Raw genomic sequence first — 22,187 nt, 5'->3', positions numbered from 1 at the left:
ATTTGACCCTTTTACGGGTATATTTGGCCCTTTTCCGAAATTAAAATGTGAGCTTAAAGATAAAATTATTGGTTCTTTGAGAACCTGAAATTACAAATGGAAGTGTATTTTCCCAAAATTATTTTGGTAAGAACTGAAATAATGTTACTTACAGTTTTGGATAGGCAAAATACTTTCTTTTGTTCTTTTGTGTAGATGTATGTTGGAATGCAGAGAAGAAACACACAGATGTTGCAGTGGGGGAAGGTTGGAAGAATAAGGACTTTTTTTTCTTCTTCCCGAGCTTCAACTATATGGCGGTAATGGTGGTAGAGGGAAAAGGGAATTCTAGTAATGAAAGAACAAATAGAAGAGACGAGTAAAATGAGTTAGAAGTGGTGAGGTGGCATCCACCTCATCTAATATTAGTGTCACATAGGATTGATTAGCCACCTTGAATGACTTTAACGGAAGAGGATATATTTGAACTAATAGTATAATGGTGGGATATATTTAAACCCAAAGTATAACGAGGGGTATATTTGACCCTTTTACGGGTATATTTGGCCCTTTTCCGAAATTAAAATGTGAGCTTAAAGATAAAACGTTTAAAGGTCCTACCGGGAGTCGAACCCAGGTCGCTGGATTCAAAGTCCAGAGTGCTAACCACTACACCATAGAACCTCGTGTGGAATTTGAAGCAAGTTATTGTTTTTCTCTATGTTTACGCTGAATATAAATTTCCAAGTGTCTAATAAAAAAGCAGCATAGTAATAGAAATGGATATGGTGAACCAGATTTTTTTATTTTTTTGGGAGGAACGGGGGTGAATCGGGGCAGTTATTATACCAGAGTTGGTCATTCAAATTAAGAAAGTGACTTAGTAAAGACACTTATTTTTGTTTTGTATACCAATAAAATCACTCTTATTTAAATAAAATATATTAAAATTTCATGGTTCTTTTTTAAATAAAAAAATTATTGGAATCGAATTAACAAGCCATCATGACGAAGTTAATAATGGCAAACCTTTGAACGACCATAAATAGGACATTAAAGTGAACTATAATAAAGACGTATAATATTTTAATATGGTTTGGTTAATTGCCTTTATATGAAAAAAAAAAATTAAACTTATAGACAAAGTTATTGAGAGAATAATTTTTCAATCTTTCCCAAAACGAGACTCTTTTAAAGACTTATTATGGATGTTATTGTGTTATTGTAGAGAAGGAAGTATTTTCAATTTATAAAAGTCAAAAACTTTTCCTCCAAGTAAAAATAAATACAAAGAGTCTTTTTTCACCAAGAAAACCTGTTCACCGAGGAAACTTTTTCCACTAAGAAATCATTTTTGAAATAAAACACAATTATGATAAAATTCAAATAAAATATAAAAATTTATGTCAAATCCTAACAAAAGAATACCATAAATGTTCCTTAATTTTAAGAAAGAAAAAGTGAAAAAGAAAGACACTTAACACTTAACAGAATACCCTTGTCTTGTGTCCCAAGTTGGAGTGCTTTCTCTCTCGGAACAGCAGAACTACATAATACATATAACACATACATATACATGTATTTGTTGGTTAAAAGATTCTAGTGATATGGCACTTGCTGATGGACGAATAATTTTGCCGTTGCTTACATTGGGCGGTATTGCTCTTTGCCTGAATTATTACGTGTTTTTTGGTAAGAGACCAAGAACTAAAGTTCGTCCATTAACAAAAAAGTGTTGGTACCTCTTTACGGAGAAAAAGAGAGATTTATCAGATGCAAAGGAGGATTACTTCAGTCAGCTTCCCGATGATGTTTTGTCTTCCATTCTCGCAAATTTGACAGTAATAGATGCTGTTAGGATGAGCATCTTATCTAAAAGGTGGAAATATCTATTTGCCTCTATGCCTAGGTTAGAATTCACATGCCTTAACATGTTTGGATTGGGCCTTCCGGTCACACTCGTTGCCCTATTTATCAGCAAAAATTCTTGAAAGGAGTAAATCAGTTATTGCAACTTTATTCGGGTCATAAAGTGGCTAATGTTGGGATGACCTTTTGCTTTGGGAGAAATTTTTCTAGTGAATTTGAACAATGGATGCATTCTATTTCAAGATTAGGTGTTGAAAGACTATGTCTTACTTTTGATTGTGGAACTAATCGACCCATCTACAACTCCAACCCCATCCGCAACCCTAACGAGTTGTTTAAATTTTCTCTTGAGCTTCTCTCTCAGGCATCCTCATGGAACATTTGCTTTACCCTTAGGCTATTGGGTGTTTTGTTAGAAAGCGTGCAAGTTGAGGGTATCTTTTCGTCTTGTTTGAATCTTAACAGGTTAGTGCTAAATTATTGCAAACTTCCGTATAAGCTACACATCTCTGGTACACTCCGTTGTTTTCTTTGCTTGTGGCGGATTGGAAGAGATTGATCTCCGGGCTAAAAATCTTCGTTTGTTTGAGTGTATATTTCATAGCAAAGTAAGATTTTATTTTTCTTTTTTCCCAGTTTTGGAGAATGTAATGATTAATTTTAGAAGAGCCGCTGCAATGCCATACATATTTGGTGATTTTGCAAAAGATCTTTAACAGTCAAAGCTGACCAGTCTCAGATAAATAACTTCCCAACCGAGATACAGATGTTCAGAAACCTTAGGGAGCTAACCTTGGTACTTGTGTTCACGTATGACTTTGACATAGTCAAATTAAATTTCCCCTCTCTTAGGCTCCTGTCCTCTTCTTCACTATTTGGAAGCAGTGCAAGCGAGGACAGAAAGGGGAGTAAGAGGAAGTAGCATAAGGCCTCCTTTATTATCTCCTATATATATCACGGTGAGCTAAAAGAAGTGACACTCGGTGGATTTTATGGAACCAGAGAAGATATTGAATTTGTTGTTTATATTATGAGAAGTGCAACGTTACTTGAACGAATGTTTCTCAGCCCATGTTTTAAATGTTACTCTAGTAGTTTTACATGGGAGATAGAGGAGTATTTTTCACTCACTGAAACCAAACGTAACTCAATCGAACAAGAACTACATGGGCAAGCTATCTCTAGGAATGGTGTGGTGATCATCCAATAGGTTCTTGTACAAATACTATATCAGCTCTCTATGTCATCAATGGTATGTTAACTTGTAGAGGTTATGGAATTACCTATTTATTTGTCTTTGCTAAACAAAGACTATACATGTTTTATGAAGAAAAAAGAATTTTGACTGAGTCTAAAATTATCTTTTTTTTGGTAATAACCTGTAAAGCATTTCATTACCACCAACCATCAACAAAACAACTAGAAAAGAGCACTTGGATTCCTAACCACCTTGCCAGGAAGGTTGTCAAGAACACCATGTCTCTGCTACTACTAGTTACATAGAGCCTCTAAATATCCTATACATTTCCTTGCCTGTTTTGTATCTATAAACATTTCTATTTTTCCTCGCACTATAAACTGTATTTGTTGCACTATTGAGCTCGTATTCACAGTAATTCCTTTGAATATCTTCCAATTCCTAGCTTGCCAAATGAAGTATATTCTTGCACCATGGACAGCAGCTATAACTTCCTTCTTCATTCTGCACCAGTGTTTGTTTTGGATAAACTGCAACACCATATTGGCCTCTACTTGAGGAACCTGAACCCCCAGCCACTGTTCAATGCCGCTCCATACTGCCTTTGACCATTCGCAATCAACAAACAAATGTGTGTGGTCCTCCAAGTCTAAAATTATCTTATACATATACTTTTATGCATATTAAATCTTTTAAATTTATCGGAACGAAGCATTTTAAATTTTATGTTAACACCGGTAGTTAAAATTAACCAACAATCTCATGACTGTTTAACCATGTTAGTACTCTGAAATGAAAATATTTCTTGAGGAGCATGTGCCCACAATTACTGGATCCCAAGATCTTAATATCACAAGCATGGAGTTATCTTGGCTCCCTAAGGTTATCAAGAATTTTGTGTTATCATCAGGTTTCCAGGTCACAAGTATCACAGTATTGTTTATTTCCATTTTCTTCTTCTCCTTCTAATTTCTCTTTTCACTATAACTCTAGTTTTTGTTTTTGTTTGACATTGATATTTTTTTGGTTATTAAGGGCTACAAGTGTTTTAGATGTTTTAGTTATGTGGGCTGTCTAGCCCGTGAAGCACATGAAACAAATGAAACTAGTAATGCTGCATATCATAGAAATTTATTTGAATTTCCACACATGATTGTCGATTAATTTTAACTATCGATGTTAATATAAGATTAAAAGTGCTTAGTGCTGATAAATTTAGAAGATTTAATATGCACAAAGTATATTTATAGATAATCTTAGACCTACTTTCAAATTTAGGAGACATTTATGTTAGTGCTTTTAATGTAGTAGTTATTTTATGGAGTAATGAATGATGTTGTTGGTCTAAATAAACAAAAGTGACCTTAGTAAGTTATTTCTATAATTTGAAATTTTGAACGACCATCCGAAAAATTAATTCCAGAGTGGAATGTGAATTTCTACTTACAATACTAGTCAGTGGTGAAGAGACAGTGTAGATAATGTTAAATATCTTTTGAATTATCCATGATCTAACAAGTCCAAATATATGCTTAGATTCTTTATGGGAGCCCATTTGGTCACTCAAATCTTCATTTTCTTAGTTGGTGCTTTGGGGTTGAAGTCCCACATTTCCATGTCTAATCTCATGACTTTGGAGATAAAAAATCGAATTAACTCATGTAAATAACCCAAGATATTTTTTAGAACCGTTACCTCAGTGATTCGTGATGATCTCATCTAAAAAATGTTGCAACCCATGACATGAGAAGTCCCAAAATACAAGAACAAAACCGTTGGGTTAACTCAACAAACCGGTCATGATCCAACTTGTAAAAATACCGAGCGGATTCGGGTTGATTTTGCCACCCCTAGTAAAACTGTGTCGACACAGTTTGTTAGCTCAATATTGATCTTACTCTCATCCAAACTTCTGAGGTTTCATCCCAAACCATCACAAGAAGTCATAAATAGTAAAAGACCAACTTATAAACATGCTCTGAACATAATTCATAATGCAAATATCAAAATTAGGCATTAGATATTTATCTGGTTTCATTTTCAGGGTTCGAACTCAAAAAACCTCTAGGTAAAGATGAAGGGGTACATACCTTCCACCGCAACCTTGGTGGTTGACTCTTAATGAATATCCCGTTAGTTTTTGTGGACTAACAAGTAGCTATGCTTCTATATTAACAATAATTAAAACGGAAAAGGGCCAAAATTACCCCTGAACTTTGAGAAATAGTTCATCCATACTCTTCGTTATACTATAGGGCTAATTATACCCTTACCGTTATACTATGAGATCAATTATACCCTTATGTCTAACGGCTGCCACGTGTCATCATTCCAGACCTTCAAAATTATTTTCCCCTCAAATTATTATTTACCCACAATAATAACCCAACCTGACCCGGATTCATTTTTTTCAGCCAAGAATATACGGACCCAACCACTGCTGGGTAGCCACTGTGCAGTCACTGTGTAGCCAAAACACACTGCTGATGGCAACATATATATTCTATGACCAAAACACACATTGTTGGTGCTGCAGTCGCTGTGTAGCCATCTACTGCACATAATGCAGCCTATCTTTTGCAATTTATCTTGAGTTATGCAGGCAGCATGTGTAGCCAACCAACCAAAACAAGCATTTAACAGATTGTTTTGTTAACCACTCTATTCCAGGTTAATATAGCTTATATTGTTGCTTTCATACATGCAGGGACTGGGTGGGGGACGGTATAGTTCAGAGAGAGAGAGAGAGAAAGGCGATAGTGTAGGGTTATTTGAATAAGGGTTATATGGTTGGGTCCGTATATTTTTGGCTGAAAAAAATGAATTTGGGTCGGGTTGGGTTATTATAGTGGGTAAATAATAATTTGAGGGGAAAATAATTTTGAAGGTCTGAGATGATGTCACGTGGCAGCCGTTAGACATAAGGGTATAATTGATCTCATAGTATAACGGTAAGGGTATAATTGACCCTATAATATAACGAAGGGTATGAATAAACTATTTTCCAAAGTTCAGGGATAATTTTGACCCTTTTCCGTAATTAAAATGCAAAAGCAGTGGAGAGCCATTACTAAGAAAATGCAATCCAATCATTGCTCAACACAAAGATATAAGTCGTGAGAAGCACAATTATAAGCTTGTTAACCGGGTCAACAGTCAACTTGTTACCAACCAACTACCGAAAAATAAACCTATATTCCCATAAACTCGTTCTATCACAAAAACCAAACATCATCATTTCATTCTTCATTCTCAATCACATTCTTTTTTCTTGGTTTCTCTCATTTTTCATAACTTTACCATATTTCTTGTTACATTTTCCCAATCCACCTATCCCTAATATATTATAGCAAAAATGGTGAAGAATCACCTAGATAAAAATGGTAGCTTTACAGGCAGTCCGAAACCGCCTCATTCGGCCACGTCTACCGATCCAAACTCAAGAAAGAGCAGCCAGGAAGAGTTGGAGCATCACAATGAGGATGTTAAGAAATTATCCGAAGATATTGATCGATTTGTTGATGAACTTTCCACATGTCATGATAAATCGAATCCCCCTGAAGTCCCTGACACGGTTGAGACTTTCTCTAAAATCATCGAGTCGAAGATCAACAAGCACAATACTTGTGAAAGTTTGGCCACAAAATTTTGCAAAATGACAGAGGAGGACAACTTTTTCATAGAAGCGGTGTCACGTTTATCCAAGTTGACGAATTCCTTGAGTGAATTTCCGTCAGGTTCAACGACCACGAGGTCGTTGAACAGAACAAGCATGGTCCTGCAAAGGGCCATGATGTTCATGGAAGAAGATTTGAGAACCTTGTTAGAAGAGAATTCAAAAGACTCTTCTTCCAATGTTAATAAAATTCACAAACATTCTTCCTTCAATTCAAACAGGCTATTAGTAGATGGGGAACAATGTGTATTGACCCTTTCGGAATCCAGTGGAGACGAGGAATATCCCTCGTTTCCTCAGGACACGGTAACAAGAATGAACTGCATCGCCTCTGCCATGATCTTAGCTGGCTATGAAACAGAATGTTGTCAAGTGTACTCAATATCGCGAAGAAATGCATTCAGTGAACAAATGAAAAAGCTCGAATTCGAGAAGATAAACATGGAAGATGTTCAAAGAATGCCATGGGATTCTTTAGAAGGAGAGATTACAAGGTGGATCAGAGTTGTAAAAAGTTGTTCAACAACTCTCTTCCCGGGCGAAAAGAGACTCGGAGACACTGTTTTCTCCAGGTCTCCAACGATTTCTCAAAGCCTATTTAGCAACCTTGCCCGCGCGATTGTCATTCACCTACTCGACTTTGTTGAGGCTGTGACAATGACCAAACGCTCTGCGGAGAAGCTCTTCAAATATCTAGACATGTATGAAGCGATGCGCGACCTCATTCCATCGATCAACAAGTCGTGTTCCAACGAATGTGAGAACGAATTAAATACCGAGATTCAAGCTACCACGGACAGGTTAGGGGAAGCAGCGGTGAGCATATTTTGCGATCTGGAAAATTCCATTAAAAACGACGTAGCAAGGACACCTGTCCCCGGAGGAGCAGTGCACCCGCTAACGCGTTACGTCATGAATTATTTAAAATATGCATGTGAATACAAAGTAACCCTAGAGCACATTTTCCAGCAACATGTAAAATCAGAGCAATCCAATTCCAATTCCAGTTCCCCTGCAAAATTAAAACCATTCTTGGAGGTAGAAACAGAAAGCGAAAGCCCACACGAAACGGTAGCCGGGACATCGCCATTCTCAATACAACTCGTGACGATAATGGACCTTTTGGACACAAATCTTGTGGCAAAATCGAACCTGTACAGGGACCCCGCATTACGCCACATTTTCCTAATGAACAACGGAAGGTACATTTTACAAAAAGTGAAAGGGTCCGCGGAGATCCACCAAGTGATGGGCGACACGTGGTGCAGGAGACGATCAACGATCGTTAGGCAATACCACAAGAATTACCAAAGGGAAACATGGGGTAAAGTGTTGCAAATTTTAAGCCATGACGGTATGCAAGTGCACGGGAAAGTGGCTAAAACGACAGTTAAAGAGAGGTTCAAGAATTTCAATGCGATGTTCGATGAAATCCATAGGACACAAAGCACTTGGGTTGTAAGTGACGAGCAGCTTCAATCCGAGCTTCGTGTTTCGATATCTGCATTGGTGATTCCAGCTTATAGGTCATTTTTTGGGAGATTTAGACAGTATTTGGACAATCCAAAGCAAGCAGAGAAGTATATAAAGTACCAGCCAGAGGACATTGAAACATTGATTGATGATTTCTTTGATGGTAATACTACATCAATGGCCAGGAGGAAGACATAGGAAGAGTGATTGCAAGCAGTAACGCAGAGTTGAGAATTTTGTATGACGTATTATTACTATTGTATTTCGTTTGCCCCTTTTTATATTTCAATCTTCTGAACTTTTTTTCATACATGCGAGCTGGACTTGTCTTAGATTCTTTTTACCGTACCATACATTTTTATGTCTTTTTTAATTCATTTGCGAGTTCATTGCTCGGATGATCACTCAATTATTGGCAATTACGTACTATGTAGAAAGTCGTTTTTTCGTTACTTTCCAGTTCCAGAAAAGTCACTTTTCTTTAGACATTTCACATAAAAAATCATTCTGGTTATTTGTGAATTTTTGGACGACCAACTCCTAACTTGTCATTTATAGCAGTCCAGGTGGGAATGCTTGATCTCATTCCAGCGATCTATTAAAAACTTCATGGAATTTTTTAAATTAAACCAAGAAAAGATTTGTTTTACCTGTACTTTATAAAATTGATTCTTTTTCATGGAGAAACTTTTATTTTCTATTTGTAATTTATGAATGTTAAGTAGTAAATTACATTCTTGCTTCTCTAAAATTAATTTCTCCTGGTTAACCCTTGTGTTTTTTGGTTGCTTATTATACTAATCTGAATCTATTTCGGTAGCTATTGCTGTCAAATTATTATTTGTTAGCGCGGAAACGATAAAAACATAGGAATTAACGTGGTTGGATCAATGTGATCCTAGTCCACGGAGAACGACCGGCACTTTTATTAATATCAAGAGAGAAAGTAAGTTACAAGATTGAATACTCTTAGATTCTATATTCTGTCCTGCTTAATAAATCCTAGCTAGCATGAATTTGTACTACTAGGTCTAATAATTTCCTAGAAAGGATCTAAATCCGAATAACACTCGAAAACCAACAAAGCAAAAAAGTTTCCTTTTATTTCTTTCCGCTTGTGAGTAGGAATTGACTTGAATATTTTCTCAACTTCACAATCTTCACCTTAAGATGAATTTCGAGCTTCCATATGAACGTCATTCAGTCTAATGTCTCTAAGCCTACGTGAGCTAATTCCGTGTAGGAGACAAGAGACACTAACCGAAATCTTGTACATACTAGTAGCTCTACCTTGCCCTGCCGTTCTCCATCCTGACGCATCAGTTGATACGAACTCCTGCCAAATTCATACAATGATAGAACTTGACAAGAGGAGCCACTTTGGTCAACATATTCGCCGTGTTGTCCCTTGTGTCAACATTCAAGACCTTAACTGTGCCATGTTCAACAACATCACAAATAAAATAGAATCTGATATCAATGTTTGTTGCGATCATGAAATCTCTGATTTTTTATCAAGTGAATAGCACTCTGGTTCATGTTGAACCTTACGCAATTCTGACACCAATCCTTTCAACCATATAGCCTCCTTTGCTGCTTCTGTTGCTGCCATATATTCAGCTTCTATTGTGGACAAAACAACTATAGACTGGAGAGTTGCCTTCCAACTTATGGCACTACCTGCAAGAGTAAAGATATAGCCCGTTGTTGATCTCCTTCTATCAAGATCACCTACAAAATCAAAATCCACATAACCAAGGACCGAGAAGCCTTTATTTCTCATCCTACAAAAAGTTAGACCAACATTCGAAGAACCTTTAAGATATCTCAATATCCACTTAATTGCTTCCCGATATGTCTTGCCCGGATTAGACATGAATCGACTTGCCACACTCACTGCTTGAGCAATATCATGCCGAGTGCAAACCATAGCATACATAACGCTACCAACTGCACTAGAATAAGGAACTTTTGACATGTACTCCACCTCTTCCTTTGATTGTGGTGCCATCAAAGAAGAAAGTCTGAAATGTTGAGCTAACGGTAAAATAACGGGTTTGCATTTGTTCATGCCAAACCTCTGAAGTACCTTCTCAATATACTTCTTCAGTGAAAGATGTACCTCATTGTTCTTCCAGTGAATCTCCATTCCACGAATTTTCTTAGCTTCACCTAAATCTTTCTTGTCAAACTCCTTACTTAGCAGTTCTTTCAAATCATTTATCTCTGTCATACTATTAGCAGCAATAAGCATATCATCAACACATAACAGTAAATAAATATGTGAATTACCAGATACCGTTATGTGATATATACGACTATCAAATACACTTTCCGAGAAACCTTTAGTAATCATGAACGCATCAAATCTCTTGTACCATTGTCGTGGAGACCGTTTCAAACCATACAAAGATTTCTTCAATTAATAAAACTGGTCTTCTTTTCCTTCAATAAGGGAACCCGCGGGCTGATTCATGACAATCACCTCTTCAAGTTCACCATGTAAGAATGCAGTCTTGACATCAAGCTGATGAAACTTCAAGTCATAATGGGCAACCAAAGCTATTAACAAACGAATTGAGCTATGCTTCATGACTGGTGAGAAAATCTCATTGTAGTCGATTCCCTCCATCTGACAAAAGCCCTTAGTAACCAATCTCGCTTTATATCTAGCATCTTCTATACTCGGAATGTAATCCTTTTTTCTGAAGACCCATTTGCAACCAATAGTTCTTTTCCCCTTTGGTAGACTCACCAAATCCTATGTTTGATTCTTGTGCAGAGACCTCGTCTCTTTGGTCATGGCTAAACGCTATTGATCATCTTCACCACTCATAGTAGCTTCTGTATAGCTTGACGGTTCCAGATCCTTTATTTCCTCCTCGGTAGTAGCTAATGCATAGGCCACAAGATTAGCTTGCGAAGGCTGAGGAAAATATTTTGGATTAGGCTTCGGAGTTCGTTTGTCCCTTCCAGTAGCTATACTGTATGGTTCACCTTCAGATACTACTGTGTGAGCTTTTTCATTATTTAACTCCACCTGAGTCATTTGATCCTCCTGCTCGGTGAGTTTCACATTTTCCTCCACCGTTTCTGTTGTAAGAACTTTCTGTCCTGCAAACTCAATAGAAGTCTTTCAGGATCAAGCATAGAAACCTCATCAAAAGTAACATCTCTACTGATTACAAACTTCAGAGGATCTAAACTTCATATTCTATATCCTTTTACCCCTTTAACATATCCTATAAATAAACTTTTCGGGCTCTAGGTTCTAGTTTTCCATCACTTACATGATAATATGCGAGACATCCAAAGATTCTTAAGTACGAGTAATTAGACGGTTTACCTGACCATACCTTATTTGGAGTTTTGATTCAATTGTCGATGCTGGAAAACGATTAACAACATAACAAGCAGTATTTACTGCTTCCGCACAAAACTCCTTAGGCACCTTGGCATTAAAGAGCATACATCGTGCTTTCTCAAGAAGAGTGCGGTTCATCCTTTCAGCAACTCCATTTTGTTGTAGTGTATGCCTAACAATTTTATGTCTCAATACACCATGAATCTTGCAGAAATTATCAAACTCTTTATTGCAAAACTCCAAGACATTATCTGTTTGAAGACACTTAATCTTTCTGCCACACTGATTTTCAATTAATGTCTTCCAGTTTTTGAAATTCTCAAAGACATCACTTTTAGCCTTTAAGAATTATACCCAGACCTTGCATGAAAAATTATCAATGAAAGTAAGAAGATACCTCTTTCCACCCTTAGATGGAACCTGAGATGGACCCCATAAATCTGAATGAATATAGTCAAGTGCCCCATCGATTTTGTGCTAGCCTGTGCTAAAGCTGACTCGTTTATGCTTTCCAGGGACACAATGCTCACAAAAATCAAGTGTACTAATCTTCTCACTTTCAAAAGATTTCGGTTGCTCAAAATTGCCAACCCCCTCTCGCTCATATGACCTAATCTCATATGCCACATCTTAGCCTTGTCATCATCTGATAATTGTGAGATTGCAGCATTCGCAGTACCTAGAATGGTGCTGCCCATAAATGCATAAAAGCCACCCTCCAGTTTGGGCTTTAACATGACCAGAGAACCCTTGTTCACCTTGCATATCCTACCTTTACCTGCATGCTTAAATCCAAGTTTGTCAAGAGTACCAAGAGAGATCAGATTATTTTTCATATCAGAATTATGTCGAACATTATACAATGTTCTTATGATGCCGTCATGACACCATATACAGGCTGAACCAATGCCTACTATTTCACATACTGCATCGTTACCCATAAGTACAGTGCCACTTGTCTGCTCGAACCTAGTAAACTGGTCTTTTCTGATGCACATGTGAAAGGTACAAGCTGAATCTAAAATTCACTTGTGTATGTAAATGTCATATGTTGAACCAGTTAGCACATAATCTTCTCCAGATGTCTGAGCTACCAGAACCGTAGATGCACTGGCTATTGTTTTATCAATCTTCTTATTCGGGCAATCCTTTCAAAGTGATCGTTTTGATGAAACTCCAACATTCAGCATCCTTCTTACTCACCCTTTTGCTAAACTTTGACCTAGCTACTGATTGGCCTCTCCCTCTTTGGCTCGAGCGATCTCTAACCATCAAACCCTCACCATGGTCCTCTTTCTCACCATTGTTGATATGGTTTCTTAATTCATCTGAATTCAATGCATGTCTTACTATCTGTAACGTGATCACCTCCTTACTATACATCATTGAATTAACTACGTCTTTGTACGATGGTGATAATGAAAACAGTAGAGTGCACGGTAGTTCTTCATCTCCCACTTTAATATTAGCATGAGTAAGATCCATAGCCAATTTATTAAAAGCATCAAGATGATCTTGTAAAGTTGTACCTGTCTTCATCTTGAAGGTGTGTAAACGCTGCCTTAACAGCATTCTAGTTATTACTGATTTCTTCTGGTAGAGATCTTCAAGTTTCTTCCACAAACTCGCAGCTGTTTTTTCGGTATTGACTTCATATAACACGCTGTCTGATAAAAAAAAATTGTGCTAAACGCATCCATCTCAATCTTCCGCTTCTGGCCTCTTTCGTATTTTCGGGATACGAGTCATCCAAAGCATAGACTGATATTTCTCTCCGTAACAACGCTATGATCTTGATCTTCCAAATGTTGAAGTTATTACTTCGCCCATCAAAATTCACTACCTCAAACTTCATAGATGTCATAGTCTCCTCGTCTCCTAGATCTTATGAACTGTAGGCTCTGATACCAATTGTTAGCGCGGAAATGATAAAAACACAATAATTAACGAGGTTCGGATCAATGGGATCCTAGTCCATGGAGAACGACCGACACTTTTATTAATATCAAGGGAGAAAGTAAGTTACAAGATTGAATACGCTTAGGTTCTATATTCTGTCTTGCTTAATAAATCCTAGCTAGCATATATTTATACTACTAGATCTAATCCTTTCCTAGAAAGGATCTAAATCCCAATGACACTCGAAAACCAACAAAGAAAAAAGTTTCCTTTTATTTCTTTCCGCTTTTGAGTAGGAATTGGCTTGAATATCTTCTCAACTTCACATTATTCTACTAGAATGCAAACAAGATAATACCGCACGAGCAATATGAAATGGCTTATAGCCCCATGTACCATCAAGTATTTTTTAGGTTCTTGAATCATTTGTAAAGAAAGGAATCATCCTTCAAAGTTTATATTCTAGTATTTTGTACGGAATAAGATATAAGCAACCCTGAACTATATCCGAATTTTTAGGATAGACCTTTCCTATTATCCCCTGAACTATTCCGAAGTTTTCGAGACATCCTTTCCTATTACCTCTGAACTATTTTAAAGTGTAATAAACGCAACCTTAAGTGCTGATGTGGCATAAAGAATCAATGTCTTAGGTAGCAGTGAAATACATGCGCTGGCACGTGTAATTTCGCAATTTAAAAAAAAATCTATTCCATTTTTCTTCCTTTTTGTTTACTTGTTAATTCCAATATATAATGGAAATATCACTTTATATTTAGAAAAACGAAAAGGACAATTGTTATTGTTCTTGTATGAACTTGAAAAAGAATTGGAGGTGCTGAGCAGATTCAGAGGTTGTTCAGGTTTTAAAGTTGAGATTCAAGTGTCAAACTCATTCAAGATCCTTAGTTGCTATTGATAACAAATAATTTCAAATCAACCATTGTTGAACCTTGAAAAAGCATGAAGAACAAAAAAATGGGTTTGTCGAAATTCTTGATTTTTAGCCAAACTGAATACTGGAGTTTGCTGATATGTTGTTATGAAGTTGACATTTGAGCTTGATTGGTGCGGATTTGATTGAGTTCTTATTACCAAAAAATAAAGAAGACGAAGAACATTGCCTTTTTTTTTTTTAAGTTCTTGGGATTTTCCAATTAAAAAAGGACACATGTCCATATTATTTAGAAATTTAGCTCATTTTTCGTCTCACATGTCTCTAAGAGAGCGAGCACACTCTTAGCTAGCGTTTGGCCATAGATTCCCCTAAAAAATTTGATTTGGGTGAAATTTGACATTATTTATACCCATAAGTTCTAAAATTGTCATACTTAATAATCCCAAATTATGCAGAACATGATATTTTAAGAACAACTGCTAATAACACACTTACTAGCTCATACAATTCAAATTACAATACAAAGATCCATTTTTATCTTCGCAATGGATTTCTACAGTCGGCAGAGCAATTTTCCGTAGAGTTTCTTCTTCTACTATTTGGGCACAACTTAACTCGTTCACTTTATAGAAGACACTGCTTTAATTATGGAATCTAGAATTTTTAGAGCATGAGTTCTCTATAAAAAATATAAAAAAAAAATAAAAAAAAGAAGGAAAAAGTGTGTTTAGTGGGAATTGATCCCTAGTCCTCTTGGTAAATAACTCAACTTTCAATTCAATCAAGTGCACCATTTAGTCTTTTTATAGTATGTGTTCCTGCAGGTAATATTACACTACTTTTAAAAAATATATACATAAAATATCTAGCTTTACGTAGAGACCATGTGTTCACATGCCCCAAATTTAGTTACTAAATTCGCCCCTGCCTCTAAGCCTTATTATTCTTTCCAATAAATATATGAAGAAAAATTTACAATAAATAATATCACCTTTTTTTTTTGGGTGCACTATAAGACTAATTTTTTCAGAATAGTATATTTCATACGCTACGGAACTTAAATATGTTAAGAGTAACAATTTCATTTCCTTGATAGCATTTGCCTAAATTAACAAATCTTTTTCATGTATATGTCCTTTATCAAAGACAGATTCATGATTTGAAATTTATGAATTCTTACAACGACTAACGTTAATAATAATAATAATAATAATAATAATAATAATAATAATAATAATAATAATAATAATAATAATAATAATAATAATAATAATAATAATAATATGCACACATAATCGTGGCATTATTTATTTTAATTTGAAAAATCAAAACAAAGTATTTGGACACGTAGGAATTATTCCAGAACGCTTTTATCTTCTTTTTCTTTTTGAGTGAATTTTGTATTCCTTATTCTAATATATATGGGAGTGTTTGATTATATACATATAGTTCAAGAAAGAACAAATTTTACATAATTTAGGGATAAATTTGGATTATTTCATATAGTTCAAGGGTAATTTTAACAAATTTCTCTCGTAAAAATATCAATCTTACCGAAAGCTTCCATCATTAGTGCATAAGAGTATATTTGGATCAATCTTGTAACGGAAGGTAATATATTTGACCTTAGCTATTAATGAAGGGTGAATTTGACGAAGTTCAAAGACAAGTTTGAACCTTAGAATTGTGTCATCAACAACAATTATTTTGATGGTTAGGCCAACTTTGATTTTATAGTCCCTTACAAATATTATTTTTATTATATAAATTTTCTTGAATAGAAATTTGTAAAATCATATTTTTTTAATTTTAATTATATGAACATAGAAGACACACGCCAACTTAAGTCCGAAATTCCTTGGAGTAAAAGAATAAATAACGAGATAAAAGAGTCGAGGGGCAAGGGAGACGTCGAGAGTTTGGTTAAAAAAGCAAATTTTATTCAATATGGAGTAATTGATATACAAATACTTTGCTGCCATTACATTTAATTTTCCTTTATATGTGTACTGAAAACGGCCACCTCTACAAGTTTTTCATTTTTCAAAAAGGGAAAAGAAATTGGAATTTATTCGGTCTCTCAATAAATTCCGCTTAACCTATTATGAAATTACTTCAGTAGATGAATAGCAACCATGGGTATGTTAGGTCAGGGATGGAGCTAGAATATCGGTTATGGATTTGGTCGAAGTTCATAGCTTTGATTCAAATAATATATTTATTTTAATTTTTTTGTTACATACGTATAAAATTAAATTAAAACTCTATAACTTAAATAAATTAAAATTAATTTTATACATTTTAAATTCTAACTCTGTCTCGATCTCGAAAACTTGCATTACTATGCAACATTAGCTACGTAACCGAATTTAAAGGAGCCCGAAACTTTTTTAACCCCAATTTTTTTTTTTGGAACCAAATTAACCCGTTAAAAAAAAAGAAAAAAAAAAAAGAACCAAAGTAGGCTTCACCCAATGAATCTGTGCGTGAAAGGGCCAAAGTGTACATTTACACTTTGGTCCTTTCACGCACAGAATCTGTGCGTGAAACCCCTAACAAAAACCCACTACAACCTCCCATTTCCAGCATACTCTTCTCTTTCATTTCCTCCATTTTGACCCTTTCAACACACTTTTGCACTCCCAAAAATATGTCTCAAAGTTGCGAAACTTCAAAGTTGCTATACAACCCGATATTTATGAATGCGGTTATTACTATAAACTAAAAATATCAAAGACCCAAGATAATTCGGGTCGCCTTTTTAGCATTGTAAAGTTCCCAAAGTAAGTGTTTTTACATTTTTTAGTGTTTTTTTTCACGTTATCCACATGTTTTACTTTAAAAAACTGATTTTCTTATAATGTTTATAGGATATGGGCGGTTGCAAACACTTTCGGTGGGAAGATAACATTCACGTGGATAAAACGGTGGCAGCGAAGTTTAAAAATCCACTTTTTGATAGAGATACTACGACTTCACGTATCTCTAGAGATACTGCTAAGTTTGACTCGCAATTTAAGCTTGTGGAAGCTGAAGAAAAAATTGAACTTTTGGAGGTCTTGCTCATCGGTTCCGAAAAAAAAATTTGCTGAAGGCTAAATTTAGAGACGCTCAACACGAGAAAATAGCTTTGAAAGAAAAACTTAAATTGTGGAAGATTATTTGTGCTATCTTGTTGTTGTTCATTATTTATATGTATTTTTTTTATTAAGTTTAATATTTCTATGAATTATATTTTTTTACTAGTTGTACATTTTCCCCTATAATGTAATCCGCACCCTTTATGTACTAATTTATTTGTGTTTCTTTGTTAAATTGTCAATTAATAATAGACTTTAACAATAAAAGCAAATTAAAAACATGCCAAACTAATTCAAATTGATGACTTTATCATAAAATAAAAATACAAATTAACAGCCTTAGTCCGAAACTTAAATGACCCATAATCTAAGACAATGAGCCTAAATAGACCCTAATCGTCATCAGAATAAAAGTCTTCAATATCGTCCTTGGAACGATATTGGCGGTCTCTTAACAACGAGACATAGGGAATGTTCTTGACTCATCTGAAAACTCATGTTATTAAGGGTCGTTAGGGCATATGTGTCCTATCGGATCGTCATAAAGGCATATTGCACAATATGCGTACTCTGGAAGGGTGGCGACTTCCACATGCTTACCATCGATATTGTTTTTAAGGCACTTAAAGGCTAATTTGCAAATAAAGTTTGGAAATGGCACTGTAAAAAATTGATGTGGGGGGGGGGGGGGGGGGGGGCTGCGATGTAGCATCAACAAAGAAAATGGGCTATAAAAATGGAGCTGCTACGGGAAATGAGTGAAGAGGCATATGTTTGGTTGATGAAATTAGAAGTTGAAAAATGGACGCTTTATGTTGATGAAGGAAGGAGATAGGGCATGCTCACAACGAACAGCTCAGAATCTTTCAATGGACTCCTCAAATCTACTCGAGGACTACCTGTCACCGCAATGGTAAGACTAACTTTCAAGCAGGTCGTGAAGCGATTTGTAGATAGGACAAGGCAGACTAAAGCTATATTAGCCAAGGACGGAATATGGATGCCAAAGTCCTATAAAAAGATGGAGCACCATAGAAGAAAGGCAGAGGGTCACCAAATGACCGAGTATGACGTCGTTGAACAAGTGTATGAAGTTAGAACGGGATATTACGACGGTAAAAGAGGAAACAAACATATCGTTACTGAGCGTACAAAATCATGCACTTGTGGTAAGTGGCAAACGTACCACATGCCAAGTGCTTTGAGAGAATGGCTAGAAATGTAATTGATTATGTGGCGAAAGAATATAAGGTCGTAAAATACCTTAGAGCATATTCCGGCCTCTTCCATCCCCTTGGTAATCAAGCTTATTGGTCAGCCGCGCCGTTTTCTATGGTTGCGAACAAGAAGCATATCCGTAAATTGGGAAAAAACAAGCTAACCCTTTATCACAATCAAATGGATGTTAGCGAAAAGACTTACTCTCGCAAGTGCTCGACATGTAAGCAATTTGGGCATGATAAGCGTTCATGTGGGCAAAACTCTAGTGGTGGCAGCACATTTGGAAGTAGAAGAGTGTCTAGAACTTGATTTTTTTTTAAAGTTTATTGTAATTTAATGTTGTATTTCGTTGCTAATAGAATGAAATATTTTTTAATTATTACGAACCTTTCGAATTGGATGAATTATTTTTAAATATTATATTTATTTTTGCACATTCAAAAGGTGCGGATTACACAACACAATAACAAAATAAAAAAAAGACATAAAAGAAAAAAACAACCTAATACAAAACAGAGTAATTTTTTCTTTTCTATCTTTCTTGAACCAAAAAAGTACTTTCATAGCTTTGAGAGTAAAACAAAAGAGATTAATCAAAATCCTATAAAATATGATACTTAAACCTAAATATAATAAGTTTTCAAACGTAGTTCAGAGCACTTTACAACCTCTAAAACGGCGATCCAAATGTATATGTATACTTGATGTAATGAGCCGATATTATTGTATACTAAAAAAATATTAAGTTTTATATAAAATATTTATATTCCAGTGTTTTGAAGCGTAACTAATCTTCGATTAAAGTACGGAAAAAAGCTTAATTTTTTATTTGATTTCCAAAGAATAAAGGTTGGGGTCGGGGGGAAACAGGGTTTCACGCACAGAATCTATGTGTGAAAGGACCAAAGTGTAAATGCACACTTTAGCCCTTTCACGCATAGATTCTGTGCATGAAGCCTACTTTAATTTTTTGTTTTTTGGTTAAAAAAGTTCCGGGTCTAATCTAAGGACATTTCATGCACCTGCTATACGTACGTGTCATAAAGGACAAGCAATAATGCAACCACGTGTTGGTGGAAAACAAAAATGAATGCAACAACAATACAACATCATACTCAGTTGTCAACATTAACTATTCAATGCGCACTTGGGTGAAATAGTCGTGATCTACCACTCTTAGATCCATGGTACTCCTTCCGGTTCAAAATAAGTAAAGATTATTCTCTTTTACTTTTTATTCTGTCCTCAAAAAATTATTTTCTTTCTATATTTAGAAATAATTTAACTTTATGAGATGATTTACAGCCACACAAATATCTAAGGTTTGTTTTGGACCACACATTTCAAAAGTCTTCCTTTATTTCTTAAACTTTGTGTCAAGTCAAAATAGGACACTCTTTTTAGGATGGAGGAAGTACTTACTTAGCTTTTTTTAATTTTGATTTAAATTAAGTATTTATTTACAACAAATTAATATTATCTTTTCATATTTATCTTTATTTACTCAAAGCAAAACATAAGCAAGAGTCTTATTAATTGAAGTTAGTTTAGTCAAAAATTTTTTTTTTTTTTAGGAGTTCAAATTTTCTTAAGGAGTGTAAAAAAGGTTAAGTGGACATTGATGTTGATCCGGAGGGACCTATTTGTCTTATCAAAATTTCACTTAATTTAAAATTATGTATCTAAACTATACCTCTTTTATTTATGCAGCACAATTTGATTTGCTTCAAAATTTAGAAAGATTTTTTTTTTTAAGTTATGGCCCTTAAATATGCTACTGTAATATAGCATTGGTACGACCTTCGTGTGATGTGACTTATCCTGGATGGTCCAGGCAAAGTGGGGTACATTGCGACGTCGAATTGTCTAATTGACCGTTACTCGCTCCAAATCCAAAAACATCCAAATATTGTGAAAATTAGGCTGGGAAGTGGGAAGAATATTGAGTCCGCAACTTAAATAACCTAGAAAGTAGGGTTTAAGATTAGAATAACTCAGTTAAAAAAAAATGTAACCAAATTATCCTTTTAGTGTGTAATAGAGCAAAAGTGTAATTTTACAGTTTAGTCCTATTGTGCACTAAATTAGGGCGCAATAGGTGTTTAATAAAATTCCTATCAGCTTCATTTTTTCAAATTACTCATCTTGTTAGAGATACCCCGACCTCACGTATCAGTAGAGATACCGTGAAGTTTGACTTGCAGTTTAATACGTGATGTCTGACTTGCAGCTTAAGCTTATGGAAGCTCAAGAAAAAATTGACCTTTTTGGAGGTCTTGCTAAAAGAATCCAAAGAAAAATAAAAAAATTTCAAGGCTAACCTTAGAGACACTCAACACGAAAAAAATGCTTTGAAAGAAAAAGTAAAATTTTGGAAGATTATTTCTGCTATGTTGTTGTTGTTTATTATTTCTATGTATTTTGTTTATTAAGTTTAATATTTCTATGTATTTTATTTTTCTATTTAGATTGTTATTTTTATGTACTTTGTTTTTATTAGTTGCACGTTTTCATTTATTATGTAATCTGCACCCTTTATGTAATAATTTATTCGTGTTTTTTTTTCTTTTTTAAAAAAATTGTGAATTGTTGAACTTTTTATGTATTATTAACTCTACGAAGATTATATAAATTAATAATAGACTGTAAGAATCAAAGCGAATTAACAACATGCTAAAAATATTCAAATTGATGACTTCATCATAAACTAAAAATATAAATTAACCGCATGAGTCCGAAACTTAAATGACCCAAAATCTAAGAGAGTGAACTAAAATAACCCCTAATCATCATCAGAATAGAAGTCCTCGTCCTCAGAACAATATTTGGGGTTTCTTAAGACATATCTTTTTTCTATAGATGTTAATTCTCTACTTGTTGATGATGCTTGTTCTTCGGCCAACGTTAGCATGTAAAATCTACAACGTCTTGCTAGCATTCTGTTATTTTCTTTTCTAGTCCTTTGTACGGCAAGCTCGCAAGTTTCTGGACCTACTCGAGACATGGTTATTGAGTACCTTGTTGGGATTTGAACGTTGAAATTTTTCAAGTCACGAACAAGATGTTCTGATTGGGCATGCTGATATGCCCATTCTCGACGTAACCCGCAAAAATATTCTCGTGGATCTGAATATTTTATGCTGCAAAAATCATCATTACGCTCTATAAGAAGGTGGGGTTTCAAATCGTCTAGTTTGAAATCATTGTTACTAAGAAAACTTGTTTCACTGGAATAGCTGCTATGATTTGAACTATCATTACCACTGCTATTCGAATCATTTGGAAGGAATAAAGACCAATCTACATTTCTACTACTCGACATTGAATATATTGTAGTCTAATAATAAATGAAAGGCTACTTATATAATTGCAAAACCCCCGAAGTACCCTCGGGGAGGGGGGGGGGGGGGTCATTATGACCCTACCTACTTACTTTATTATAAAAAAATATTAATCTTCATCGGACATCTCACAGTCCGAATCCCACTTGGATTTGAATCTTACGTAACCATGTTGACCTTATTCTGCCC

General features: G+C 35.1%; 1 protein-coding gene and 1 non-coding gene across 2 annotated transcripts; one reads left to right on the top strand and one right to left on the bottom strand.

The window, feature by feature from the left end:
- Nucleotides 1-591: 591 nt before the first annotated feature.
- On the bottom strand, nt 592-663 carry TRNAQ-UUG (transfer RNA glutamine (anticodon UUG)). Its single transcript has one exon. It is a non-coding gene; the product is annotated as a tRNA-Gln (tRNA).
- A 5,662-nt stretch (nt 664-6,325) lies between these two features.
- LOC132629341 (exocyst complex component EXO70C1) lies at nt 6,326-8,604 on the top strand. Its single transcript, XM_060345021.1, has one exon. It carries the CDS (start codon nt 6,402-6,404, stop codon nt 8,391-8,393), a length of 1,992 nt encoding a protein of 663 aa, XP_060201004.1. The 5' UTR covers nt 6,326-6,401; the 3' UTR covers nt 8,394-8,604.
- The last annotated feature ends 13,583 nt before the right edge of the window (nt 8,605-22,187 follow it).

Source organism: Lycium barbarum, chromosome 2 (genome assembly GCF_019175385.1).
Source record: "Lycium barbarum isolate Lr01 chromosome 2, ASM1917538v2, whole genome shotgun sequence".
NCBI classification, from domain to species: Eukaryota; Viridiplantae; Streptophyta; class Magnoliopsida; order Solanales; family Solanaceae; genus Lycium; species Lycium barbarum.
Note: the sequence above shows the minus strand (reverse complement) of the source record. Positions and strands in the feature narration are given on the sequence as shown.